Source organism: Alosa sapidissima, chromosome 4 (genome assembly GCF_018492685.1).
Source record: "Alosa sapidissima isolate fAloSap1 chromosome 4, fAloSap1.pri, whole genome shotgun sequence".
NCBI lineage: Eukaryota > Metazoa > Chordata > Actinopteri > Clupeiformes > Clupeidae > Alosa > Alosa sapidissima.
Window position 1 is genome coordinate 7,439,793 of NC_055960.1, and position 12,708 is coordinate 7,452,500.

Sequence of the window (12,708 nt, forward strand, 5' to 3'; positions counted from 1 at the left end):
ACCACTCTCTTCCTGGTCTGAAATATCGATTTATAGGCAAAAACCTATAGGAGCCTGAATTTAAATGCTCATTTAAAAGAAAAGTGGTCAGACGGATTTAGAGGGTTTTGCATCTGAACTCTTCATATATATATATATATATATATATATATATATATATATATATTCAGTCAGAAACAGCATATGAAAAGAAATCTTGATTTATGTAAAACTGATGTCATTCAATCTCTCCATGTTGACAGAAGTGGAAAATAACTGGCTGTTCACTGATGTGACTTTTTGTGCCACTTGAGCATGTTTCCTGCTTCAGACTCTGACTGCACATTATGGGACTAAACTATTGAAATGCAAAGAAATTTAGAAGCAGAGGTTATGAGAGGAGTGTTCTGTGCACTCTTAACGTACCATATAAAGATGAACTGAACCGATTATGAGAGTATGCAAATCTTAATTACTTTTTTAAATACCACAGAGTTGTTGTTGTTGCTTGTCAGACTGATGCTATCATCAGTCTCGATTACTGTAAACACCCCCACCCCCTCCTTCCATCCCAACTCATCCCAGAGGTGTGGGGGTCAATCAGCATGTCTCTCTCATTAGTTTGTGTGGCTGCTAAATCCACGCCATGCTCCTCTGCGTCTAGACACTAGGCACTGCTTATCCAGCGCCATAACTGTGACTGATTACTGTATGTGTGTGAAAAGTGATGGATGCAAATATGAGATGGAAAACTTGGTGAGAAAAAAGTCATGCCATCAATGGAAGCCTATGGGGAAAGCCACGGAGGTTTACATGTAAGTTTGTGATTGTACAAAAAAGTCTGTACAAATCTGATATCCTGTCATATTTGTTACAGAAATAATAGACAAAACTAATATGACATGCTCAAAGGATATCACATGGACTTTTGTACAATAACATTATTTGTGTACTGTATGCCTGTATAAATGATGTGATATCAACATATCAATACGTTTCAATACATCAACATATCAATACATCAATACTTTCTCCATATACATATTTTGTCAGTTTCAGTAATTAAAATGTTGTAAAACCACCTATTTCCGCCCCTTTCGTTCGAAAATTCTAAAATAAGGATGTTTTTTAATACTTCAAAATAACATTTGATAAATGAACCTTACATTTTCCAGTAGCCATAAGTGTGTAGATTTGAACAAAATCTGGTTTGGTTCTTAACGGGAGCATTTACTGCCTTCAAAATCCGATTTTGTTTACCGTGCTCGGAGTTTGGTGCTAGGCTGCTGGGTACCCTATATTTCCACACGGCACGTCAACGGTTAGACCGAGAATTCTCAGATTTGTACACGCAGCCTTACCGAGCTCTTTGGGTCACGGTAAAATGTAATTTTTGGTACATAGCTAATTTAGATACACTTATGGTGTGGGTGTTTGCGTTTTTTTAGGAATCCACCATCTTGGTTTGTATAGAAATGAATATTAAGTGACACGTACACGTAAAAGGGCGGAAATAGGGGACAGGCGGATATATCTCATCTGCTACACAGTTAGGGAAGTGTCCAATATGATTATTATGTTATTATAAGATTATAATTATGCAGTGCAATATCACACCTAAACAATTATTTTAAACTGAGTGTTTATTTTGTTGCAATACCTTTACTAATTTTAATTTAAATGCAAATAAATGTGTGCAGTCTTTAAGATGGTCACGAGCTACTAGGCCAGGTTTGCTCTCTCACACAAGTTAATGCACTAGCTAGACTTTTATTTTCGATTATAGAAATATCTTATGAAAACACAGTGCCATCCTATTTCCAGCTGCCAAAGCAATTTAGTTCTGCCACTCTCACACAAGATAAGGGGTGTGATATCCATCTGTGCCAGCTGACCAGAGGTGGGAAAAGTCATCTTCAGCAACAAAATGAAAGAAAAAAAATGGGGAGAGAGCTGAGGTAGGGAAGGTGGGTAACACACACACACACACACACACATCCAAAAAATACCCGTCAGCAGAGTAGAAAGTAGACTTTTGGCCATATACAGTAAAACCATCAACCTACATGCATTCATATCCACACACTCGCAGCCACCTACACACCTACACACACACACACACACACACACACACACACATACATCAATATTGCAGAGGCCCAGAGACACAAATAAATATACACCGAGAACACACGCATGCACACACACAAACTCACACACACACGCACACACACACACCCATACAATATATATACACACACACACACACACAGTGCCGATTATAAATTGAAATGTCACATTCCTCTGTCATCTTGTAATTATCTGCATACCCCCACACTTAAAGTGGAAACATGCCATTTTCAACATTGGAGAGCACAAGGATAAATTGCACTTGTTTTTTTTCAGGCAATCCTCACCTCCCCTCTCCCTCTCTTCCCATATGGAAAGCAGAGACGGAAGGTCAGTTCAATAGAGGGAGGCATCTGAAGCAGTTAATACTCACGTTGCGGTAATTGGCTGCAGAAACAAAGACGGCACAAAGTAGAGTAATTGCATGCTGGCATCTTTTAATTAGTGGTGAAACCATTACTGACAAGCTCTGAGAGTGCTTTTACAACTCAACCCAACAACCTCAATTTTCACACACACACACACACACACACACACACACTGAACACACTTGTCATATACAATCACAGCACATCCACTGTACACAACTACAGAGCTGTAGGTGTGAAATGGCGTTGGCCTCATGTGGAAGGCCACCAGCAGGGCATTCCCTCCAGATGACAGTCCAGGGAGAGTAAGGAGGGGCCAGGGAGAGGAGGGAGGAGCCAGGGAGAGGAGGGAGCTGATTGGCTACGTCACAGCAAATCCATCTGAAAAGTGACAGGCTGCTATAACTTCTTCTGTAGTCATTAACTGAGATGGCTGGACAGTGACAGACAGGGAAGGAGAGGGAGACAGATCAGATTGTTTGTTTGTTTGTTTGATTGTTTTTGTATCTGTAGATTATATGTTTATCTTATTTTTTATCTAGTCTATGTAAGTCTACTCATTGACATTTACAGTAAATTAGTACCCCTTATCATTTGTATCACCCTTCTGATGATACATTTTTTATTTAATTGTCTCTCTTAAATTTCCTCATTTCATGTCATTATCATAAAATTCCTTCCTGTCTGCACACACACTTTTTTCCAATTTGGCCAATTTGAGCCTCCTGTATGTGAGCATGTCAAGGCTCCCGACCTGTCACCATAACAACCACACATGTAAATAAATAAAATGGCCTGTGATGGCCACCCTTAACGAGCACATCTGTCGGTGACTTGCGGAGCTCTGAAGTCATGGTTTGTGACATATGATGGCCTGTTTTATGCTCAGAGAGCTATTCCACTTGAGCACAGCAGGTTGTTATTATAGGGCTGCTGAGAGGAGAGTGCGGTTAGACTACTGCAGAATGACTGGCTTCTGGTAAATATACTTGCTGTATGATGACAGTGAAGAAAATGTAAGTAAAGACAAGGGCATACCTTCATTAAAGAAGCCAATTTATTTGCACTCACAACATAAGCCTATGAGATGAGAAAAAGCTACATACCAATGCATACTAATGATATTTTGCTGTATTGTACATCTGCATTAAATTCAATTTAGCATGTTAATTTAGGAAACCAACCAGATGCACTATGTAGGCATGCACATACATTCCAATACACACACACACACACACACACACACACACACACACACACACACACACACACACACACACACACACACTCCAAACTATGCCAACTTCTTTCCACTGGCTGAGTGAGAGCCTGAAAACTGCGGTGGAGGTTTGTGATTGGCTACAATACGAATGGCATGATGCAGGTTAAGGTTTTCTGTGCCAAGCCCAATAGGTTGGGAGTGAGAGAGAGAGAGAGAGAGAGGGTGGGGTGGTGAGATGTGCGTAAGCCTTTCTTTAAAAATATAACGGGTGCATATGTTATTAATTCATGTCTGTCTGCCAGTCCTGGAATTCAGCTGATCCTAATTGGTCCTTCTCTCTCCGTCTTTCAGGCAGCGTCGGTCGCGTGGGTCTCCTGCTCTACTTTCGGCCGAATCTCTGTGGCACAGCCATGCTCCAGATTTGACCAGGGGCGGTCTCCCAGTCGCGGGATTGTATCCTCTCTGGCTCCTCGTCTCCTCCAGTGCCACGCCCAAACCTGTGGGAACAGCACAGCACCCTCGACATCCTCCGGATCCAGAACTCACACGACAGACATATGAACTGTCACAGTGCATTAGTGCACAGTAGCCTACAGTACCAAAAGATCTGCATAAATATGTTGCTGTGTTGTGTGTTTGTGTTCTGTTGTTTCATTTTATTATTCAACAGAACTTTGCCAGGTCTAAAATAGAATTCGCTGGAATCTGTCCCATTAAAAGAAGTCTTTTTTTCTGATAAGTGGGTATACAAGAGGAGGCTTTTTAAATATTTATTGCTATGGCTTTGTGCAGACTTAAAGAGATTTTCAAGCCCCCCCCCCCCCCCCCCCCCCCCCCCTAATCCATTAACAGGCTTAAACCTCTGAGGTTTAATACTGTTTTCTTTTTTTACGGCACGATAACAGCTACCACAGATGCCTGCAAAAAATATGCACACACAACATCATAAATAGGAGGGCAATAAGCTCCCCAGTGCAAAAGAAAGGCCACAAAAGATACCCTATGATTATTAAGAATTGCGCCTTGGGTTGAAGTAACATGAATTGTTCTAGGATATAATAGTGTAATGTGGTGGTGTGGAATGAAATGGGTGAAGTGGCAGATGTACCTCTGTGGCTGGTGAAGTACAGAGGGGTTGCGTCCATATCTCTGGGAGCCCTGGGAAAGGGAGCGAAGGATTGGGTACAAGAGGCGTTGCTCAATGGCACGACTCAGCGGATCCTCAATGTCCTACAGAGTTTGGGCACAGATACACACATCAACACATTTTTAATGGTTCTTCATCAAATGCATACGGTTTAAAAGAAAGAAATATTTACTCATTACCCATTACTCAATAGAATGGTCACTGAGCATAGAGACAAATGAGAAGTCATACTTCAGTCAAATAAATAAAAACAAAAAATAAGACCATTTTATTAAGCGGACAGTTTACACACTGTTCCATTGTCTCTTTGATGAAGGTTAAACCGTTGCAGGGGAGCTTTCATACACATTATGATTGCTACAATGAAATGGCTGACATCTGGTACAGTGGTTTGGTGCACATCCCAGTATGAAACCTCTACCCCTCATACATAACCTTCTCCTCCTACACCCTCCTCCTACACACTCTACCTACTTCCTATACATTATTCCAACGCTGTGAATGGAGTAGTTGGAAATGGTCTTTCCATGCAAGTAAGACTTACCAATCTGTCCAGCCTCTCCACCAGATTCTCCTCTGAGTCCGTGGGCTGGTGCTGGCCAGCTCCTTCCTCCTGGATAGAGTGCCCCACCGCAGCCAAAGCCAGGACGAGCCCAAGCAGAGTCAGCCATGATCCCGTCTCCATTTTCTTCAGGTGTCTGAGGAGAGTGCTAGTACTGGTGTTGTTAACGGGAGTGCTGGTTGCTCAGAGCCTTGTACCCGGCTGCGCTCGGCTTGTGTTCTACGTGGGTATCGATAGTACAGCAACTTTGTCTGCTCCAGCAGCACAGGCTAACTTCAGTGGTGGAGGACATTGTGGTGGACCTTATATACCCCTGCAATGCTCATTGTGTTTGGACCCTGGAGAGAAAGAGACAGAATGGATGACCAGGCTTCTAGAAGCCCTAGGGAAAGGGGGGCAAGGAAGGACGGAAAATCAGAAGTGAGGGACTACAAGCTGCCCCAGGTCCATTTAAAGAAGTTAGGGAATTAGGACGGTGATGGAAATGTGTGCATTAAGTGGCCCACGGGAGCAGAAAGATGCACTAGTCTGTCAGGGTTATTAAAGTGGTTAATCTTGTGGATTTGCACCGTGTGCTTATTTGCGCCCTCCATCCTAAAAATGAGGTGACAAGACTAAACCACTGGTGAATATGTGAACAAACCAGGGAAATAACATGTGATTCAGTCTAGTCGAGCCTGCTGTTAACAAATAGACCTCTGGCAAGCAGACGATTACTGATTCTGACTTTAATTATTTAAAAATCCCAGTGAAAATAAATGGCATGTATGTTTTATTTACTCAACCGTAAATAAGTAGGCTATATGAGTTCTGGATACTTTCTGCAGTTAATGCACCATGCTGTGTTGAGAACTTGTGGAAAGCATGTGGAATAGGGGGAAGTAGAGCTTGTCAGGACAGCACTTCCAAGAAGAAAGTTATGTCATACATTTTGGCAGTCTGTGGCATCCACAACATATCTATGAAATTGTTATAAAATATTCTTATGACAGGCTCAAGAAACATGTTCATAAGCAAACTAACAGGTTACCAACACACACACACACAACCATCACGTAGTGTCTATGGCTGATATCCATTGGCAGCACTTGTTTTTCTGCATCAGGTTATCTCAACACTGTTGAACCCAATTACTGCGAGTGTCACTGAGCCAAATAAAGTGATGCTGTGGGTTTTCTGGGCAAACCATCAAGCTTTACCTGACGGAGCGAGTCACACAGTTAATGCACTCCGACTAACCTAAGTCAGCAGGCCCTGAGGAGTCTTCCACGTCTCCAGAGTTCTTCTGTCAAAGCCACTAATGTCTGTCTATCCTCCAGCCACCGCAAACACCTTTCTGCCCTCTCCACTCCTCCAGGTCCAGCCGTCATCACTCCCCTCACCCATTAATCCCCATAACAACCACATTACTCATCTCTCTGTGTGGTCACGAGCAGGGGTGCAGGCTCCCGTGATGGCCATGAAAGATACTTTTTCATTTCCATGTTTTCACATGGCACAGTAGCCTACTTCCACATTGCACAGATTCCACAAACTACACTGAAGTCACAAGTCCTATGTCTTCTTGAGTCTATTAGCTAAATAGCCTAGCATACCCGGCATTCCCTTCAAGGGAGACTGCTGTTGAAGACAATTTATTTATTTCAACCCATTTCAGGGCAAATGTACTTCAAGTTCACCAAACCTAATTTTCGCTGCTTTTGGGTTACATGGGTAAGTGAAGTTCATAGTCACAATTTTAGTGAATTATAGGCCTAGGCTACGCTTCTTTGAAACCCAATACGTTACATACAGTAACACGATTTCAAAGAATTACAGACCTATCCCTAATTATCCGCAGTGGTGCTCTTTGACATAAAAAAAAAAAACGGCTGATTCATGGCATCGCGGAGGAAAGGATTGTGTGGGGTCTTTGGGTGGCATAGAAAATACGAGGATGTAAGGGAAAAAATAAATCATGTGAGAGACCATTAAGGTAATCACTGCGGTGAACACGGTTTGGGCCGCGCTGGTGCTGCTAGGTGCAGAGCGAGGCAGGCAGGCAGGCTGGCTTATCAAATAAGGTGACTTTCAGCACCCCCAACACGGGATGGTAGAGTGGTGATGGATTGCCCTTAACCCAGTGGTCATGTGAAGGGGGTCTGTGCTTTCATCACGGGCCTACACTTGTTCTAAAAATAAAGACACTGTAGAGCACGCGATGAGGGGTTGGCGGGAGTCCATCACTCTTTATATCTTTGATATCTTAACAGATTAAGTTATAAACCATATAGGCCTACCCCAATTGAAAAAGGAGTGTTCAATTTATTTTGACAGTACCCAGATAGCAAATCATTTTGGCTTTGTTTTGGTATACATTTGGCCTCTTTGGGCTTGTTTTGGCACAGGAAAAGCTCCCTCTAAGTCTTTTGGGCGACCTGTGGCTTAATTATGATTTGCCATAATACATAAAGGGCGCCATGCAATTTTGGCTTAGTTATGGCCTATGTCTGGTTAACCAGCTGAAATATAGCCTTCTGTGGCATTGGATGTTTAGGTAGGCGTAGGTGGTAGGTAGTGAGTAAGTAGGCTATAGTCAATTGAAAAGTGACTAAAATAGTACTAGGCTAAGCTAGGCTACTATATTTGGACTATAGGGGGCTACACTATGTTTAGTGTGTTGCTATCCATGGGTTTCATCAGGTCCCTTTCCCACAGGTGTATTCCCTTTCCCACAGGTGTATTCAAGCACGATGCAGTCTGCATTCATAGGTGCTTGATTTTATACACCTGTAGAAAGGGACCTGATGAAACCCATGTTTCAATAGCCTACTGTGGTATAGAAACACACTTGGTATCACTTGGCACTGGTATCAGCTACTTAATAACAGCACACAGTTATACACAGGCAGTATTAGTTTATTGAGTTCAAATATACAGTTGTGAGATATTCTTTCAAGTATTAGGCTATGTACAGTATTTTTTATAAAAAGAATATCTTCCGTTTTAACGTTTCAGATGTAGTAAACTTATTCATACGTTAGTTGGCAACAGTTTCATATCTATGAAAGGCTTTTACATTGAAAAATATTCAAATATTCCTTTTCAGAGGATGCTCTCATTGTCATGACAAGCTATAACATGCTTGCCCTCTACTGCCCAAAATATGTACTGCAGGTCGTTAACTGATGCTCACTCGCCCTATACTCACTGTTTTATGTAGGCATTAATTTCCAAGAATTTGTTTTATTTACAAATAGTACAACAGTAGAGTCAGTCACAAATAAATAAACATAAGATCATGACAAACAAGTGTTTACAGCAAAGTTTGACCATGCAGCTAATACAAGATTGTCCAGCAATGTCTATGCACATAAACTTCCACCTTTAGGTCTGCATCCAATGCAGATATCAGGACACTGGATGTTTCAATAATCCGTCTCTTCAAACCAACCCAGGATGTACTCTAGCTCTGATTTCAGGAGAAGAGGAGAGATAACTATTTATCTCATTCTCCCTCTCTAATTCTGACTTTCATCATTACTATGTTAAGGCACTTTTAGACCAGAAGACACAACTAAACATGAGCAAAAGTAATAATCTGCAGTGCTCTGGTAAAACTATTAGTAACACAAGGGACATAGATCCTCTCTTAAAAACATACAAATACGTAAACCGATGGAAAACTGTGTAAAAGTGTGGTGTAATTCTGGGCAACTACCTAATTATATGTAAGGATTCAATCCATTTTAAATTAATTAATCCATTTTTTATATAAAAATTGGATGCTTTGCAGACAATCTGGCCATTGTATGCTGCACTATAGGCCTTTGCGTTGATTTTTTCCCTTCATGTACTACGCAGTATATGTATATGGCATGAATGGGGTAAGTTAAGGCAGGTCATGCCTGATTGTTCATTGAAACAGTCTACGGTATGTACACAGGCCTGTTCTGTGACCCTAACCACAGATAGTCTAATATTGTGAGTGAGATATGTCTGTTTAGTAGCCTCACCTTGCCTTTCTGTTTCTATGTATGTACAGTACTACTACCAGTGCTGCCTCAAAGAAAACTATAAGTTAACAAAAAATGAAGTTACGTAACAGTTGTATTTTACAGTATTTTTGCCATTCACACTCTATTAAGGCAAAACTTGTGTACTGGACAGTGTACTTGTACTGTATATAGGCTGTGTCTATGTACGTGTGTGTATGTGTTTGTGTGTGTGTTTTTCCTTTTAGTAGTACTTTCAAATTGTCTTCATTTTTGTGGAGTATGTTCAATCAAGTGTGTGAAGCATCTCAATCTATACTGTTCCTTTGGTCGATCAGTCTGTGTCAGTTCAATGAATATTGAAACGCATCACTGACAAGCATGTCTTCGAAATGGTCTCATTGATTAGTATTTGCTGGAGTACATTGTCTGTCTGTCTATGTATATGTGTGTGTGTGTGTGTGTGTGTGTGTGTGTGTGTGTGTGTGTGTGTGTGTGTGTGTGTGTGTGTATGTGTGTGTGTGTGTGTGTGTGTGTGTGTGTAAGTGTAAAATAAAGCCTGTGCACCTGTGCACTCAGTCGAACATGTATCCATGGGTTGGCAGCAGTGCAATTGAATCATCATTGTGTGAAGCTCAGTGCACATGCCTGGATGCTGAGGGCGTCTCAAAGAGTGCACAAAACCACAATCAGTCTCTGCACAGCAAAGCCTCTGCATACACAGCAGAGTGTGTGTGTGTGTGCGTGTGTGTGTGTGTGTGTGTGTGTGTGTGTGTGTGTGTGTGTGTGTGTGTTTGTGCGTGTGCGTGTGTGTGTGTGTTTGTGACTCAGGATGTGCCATCGCTCCAGTGTGTAGCCCATTCTTTTTTGTGTAAATTGACAGACTTCTCATCCTGGAACTGTGGCCGGTCCTGCCGAGGGATCTTCACCGCGTGGTACTGAGGCACTTTGTCTTTATACTGAGCCCTCCGGAAAAAGCCACACTGCGAGGGAGAGAGAGAGAAAGAGAGAGAGAGAGAGAGAGAGAGAGGGAGAGAGAGGGAGGGAGAGGGAGAGAGAGGGAGAGAGAGAGAGAAAGAGATAAAGAAAGTGAGGGGGCAGAGAAAGAGGGTGAGAGAGAGGGAGAGAGAGAGAAAGAGAGAGAGGCAAGGGGGGCAGTGACAGAGAGAGAGGGAGAGAGAAAATGAAAGGGGGGGTGTTGGGGGAGAATAAACACAGACAGAAGAGGGGAAGAAGAGGGGAGTGGGGGATACATGATACATGAGGTAAAAGGAGCAGCAAGTCATTGGGTGAGGAAAGGAGGGGGCAGGACATATACAGAGTAACAATGAGAAATGAAAAAAGAATGAAAGGAAGGGAGAGAGAGATAGAGAGACCAAAAAGGGACAGATGCAAATGAGAAACACACTCATTATCTGCTCACGCAGACAGTTGACAATCAAGGCTAACACAGTGGAAAGTGTGTGTGTATATCTGTGTGTGTGTGTGAGAGAGAGAGAGAGATAGAGAGAGAGAGAGGGTGTCGTAAAGTGTCATGGACAGAACACTGGCATACTCCTCTCCATGATCTGATCTTTTCATGGCCATGACATGAAGCTCTTTTGAAATGCTAAATTTCAGAATTAAACTTCTGCTGAGTGTCTTCGCTTTCTCCTCCTCAGCTGAATAAATGAAATGAAATATTTCACTATACTACTCCACTGTACTACCCCCATGGTCTAGCTATAGCTCAGGAAAAAAATACACACAGTATGTTCTGTCCATGATGCTGGAACCTGGATTAAAAAAAAAGTTGTTTTCCACACCAAGTCAGCCTCCAGTGCAGATTGACTTCTTAGAGTCCTAGATATTCTTTCCACAGAGTTATTTTCACAACCCATGCAAAAGGTCCACACAGATGTTAATCCAAGCTGCCACACTTTCACTGCTTCAAGGAAATCCATGTTTCTGGTTTACGAGTGGAGCTAGACGCTTGCCCTAAAAAGAGCAAGTTTGAAGTCCCAGAGCTACACTGTATTTTAAGGAACAGAATTCGTTTTTGAGTGTTATGAGCACACACACACACACACACACACACACACACACACACACACACACACACACACACACACACAGACACAAACACACACTTTTCCAAAACAGTTCATCCTGGCATCATGAGCATCATGAATTATCTGTGTCTCAGATGAGGCTAGACAATTGGAATCAGTTTGTTCTACCAGCACAGCTCTTTTCCCATTAACTATTCATCACCACCAGCATCCATTTGTATGGGAATCTGTATGCGCCATCATCTCAGAGTGTCCATGATGCTTCTGCACAGGACTGAACTTTTTTCTTTTCACATCAACCAGACCCGACCCAAAGGACAGCACTACGGCACAGGACACCACACATCACACCACCACGCCACGACAGAAAGGGGAAGTGGGAGGGGGGGTTCCCATCATGCCCCTGGGGCAGCTTTACCACGTGGGTGAGGGGCGGGGAGAGCAGCAGGGGGCTATTCGAGCTCGGTGGCCTGCTTCTCGGCCTCGGACGGCTGGAGCCCCTGGCGTGCCCGGTGATACTCCGTCTCGTAATGGGGTTGGCGCTCCGACCGATTGAAAAATCCGCACTGCCCAGCGCATGGGGCGAGACAGACAGAGAGACAGAGATAAGGAGGGTTACATGAGAGAGGGATGGAGTGAGGATTACAGGAAAGAGGAGGGCAGAGGAGGAGAAAAAAAGAGAGCAAGAAAGACAGATAGAAAGAAAGATTGATCAACATGATAGGCATGTAAAACAGTGCAAAACAAAAGAGATGTAGTTTACATGAAAGAGAAAGGTAGAGGAGGGGAAGACAGAAAGAAAGAAAGAAAGAAAGAAATAAAGAAAGAAATATCAACATGATAGGCATGTAAAATAGTACAAAACAAGAGGGATGACATCCATGAACATTAGGAAGAAGGGAAAAAGGAATAAAGAGGAGAAATGAGAGACAGATGAATGGAGAGGAAAATGGTGGAAAATGAGCACCACGCTAAGGATGTCTGGGACCACAGATGGCCACACGTCCGCCACCATGACCTCACTCACCTTCTGTGCTACTGTCTGCTATGGGAACAGCGTTTGTCTCTCTGTGATCCAGAATAGCTTAAAAAACATTTCCCCCATTCCTGCTGACCAGTGCGTACACAGACAATCTCTCCTGGAGAGGAGGTCCAGCTCATGTTTAGCTGATGTTGCATTCCGCTGCTTACCTTCCACAATAACCAAACCAGCAGCGCCAGGACGAAGATGCCGGCCAGGATGGCGATGAGGATGATCCACCAGGGGATGGTGTA

General features: G+C 42.8%; 2 protein-coding genes across 4 annotated transcripts in view; both read right to left on the minus strand.

The window, feature by feature from the left end:
• Window positions 1–2,834: 2,834 nt before the first annotated feature.
• On the minus strand, window positions 2,835–7,097 carry npffl (neuropeptide FF-amide peptide precursor like). Its single transcript, XM_042090777.1, has 4 exons — window positions 6,648–7,097; window positions 5,391–5,746; window positions 4,808–4,929; window positions 2,835–4,196 (listed from the first exon to the last, which is right to left on the minus strand). The coding sequence occupies exons 2-4, from the start codon at window positions 5,529–5,531 to the stop codon at window positions 4,079–4,081; spliced, it is 381 nt and encodes a 126-aa protein (XP_041946711.1). The 5' UTR covers window positions 5,532–5,746; window positions 6,648–7,097; the 3' UTR covers window positions 2,835–4,078.
• Window positions 7,098–8,290: 1,193 nt separating this feature from the next.
• The window catches only part of itga7 (integrin, alpha 7), a 41,484-nt gene continuing 37,066 nt past the window's right edge, over window positions 8,291–12,708 (minus strand). For 2 of the 3 annotated variants that reach the window (XM_042090769.1, XM_042090768.1), the window contains exons 24-25: window positions 12,625–12,708; window positions 8,291–10,365 (exon numbers count right to left, since the gene is read on the minus strand). The exon at window positions 12,625–12,708 is cut by the window's right edge and continues 42 nt beyond it. In XM_042090769.1, coding sequence (XP_041946703.1) covers window positions 10,210–10,365; window positions 12,625–12,708 — 240 coding nt within the window. In that variant the 3' untranslated portion in view covers window positions 8,291–10,209. Of the gene's footprint in view, window positions 10,366–11,851; window positions 12,000–12,624 lie in introns of all 3 variants that reach the window. The other variant, XM_042090770.1, reaches the window with a different exon arrangement.

Bases quoted from the DNA above. Each gene is read 5' to 3' on its own strand.
- npffl (XM_042090777.1), bottom strand. From the start codon at position 5,531: ATGGAGACGGGATCATGGCTGACTCTGCTTGGGCTCGTCCTGGCTTTG. The intron at 4,930-5,390 runs GTAAGTCTTACT...CAAACTCTGTAG, and splicing joins TGGAGAGGCTGGACAGATTG to GACATTGAGGATCCGCTGAG. The intron at 4,197-4,807 runs GTACATCTGCCA...CTGTTCCCACAG, and splicing joins GTACTTCACCAGCCACAGAG to GTTTGGGCGTGGCACTGGAG.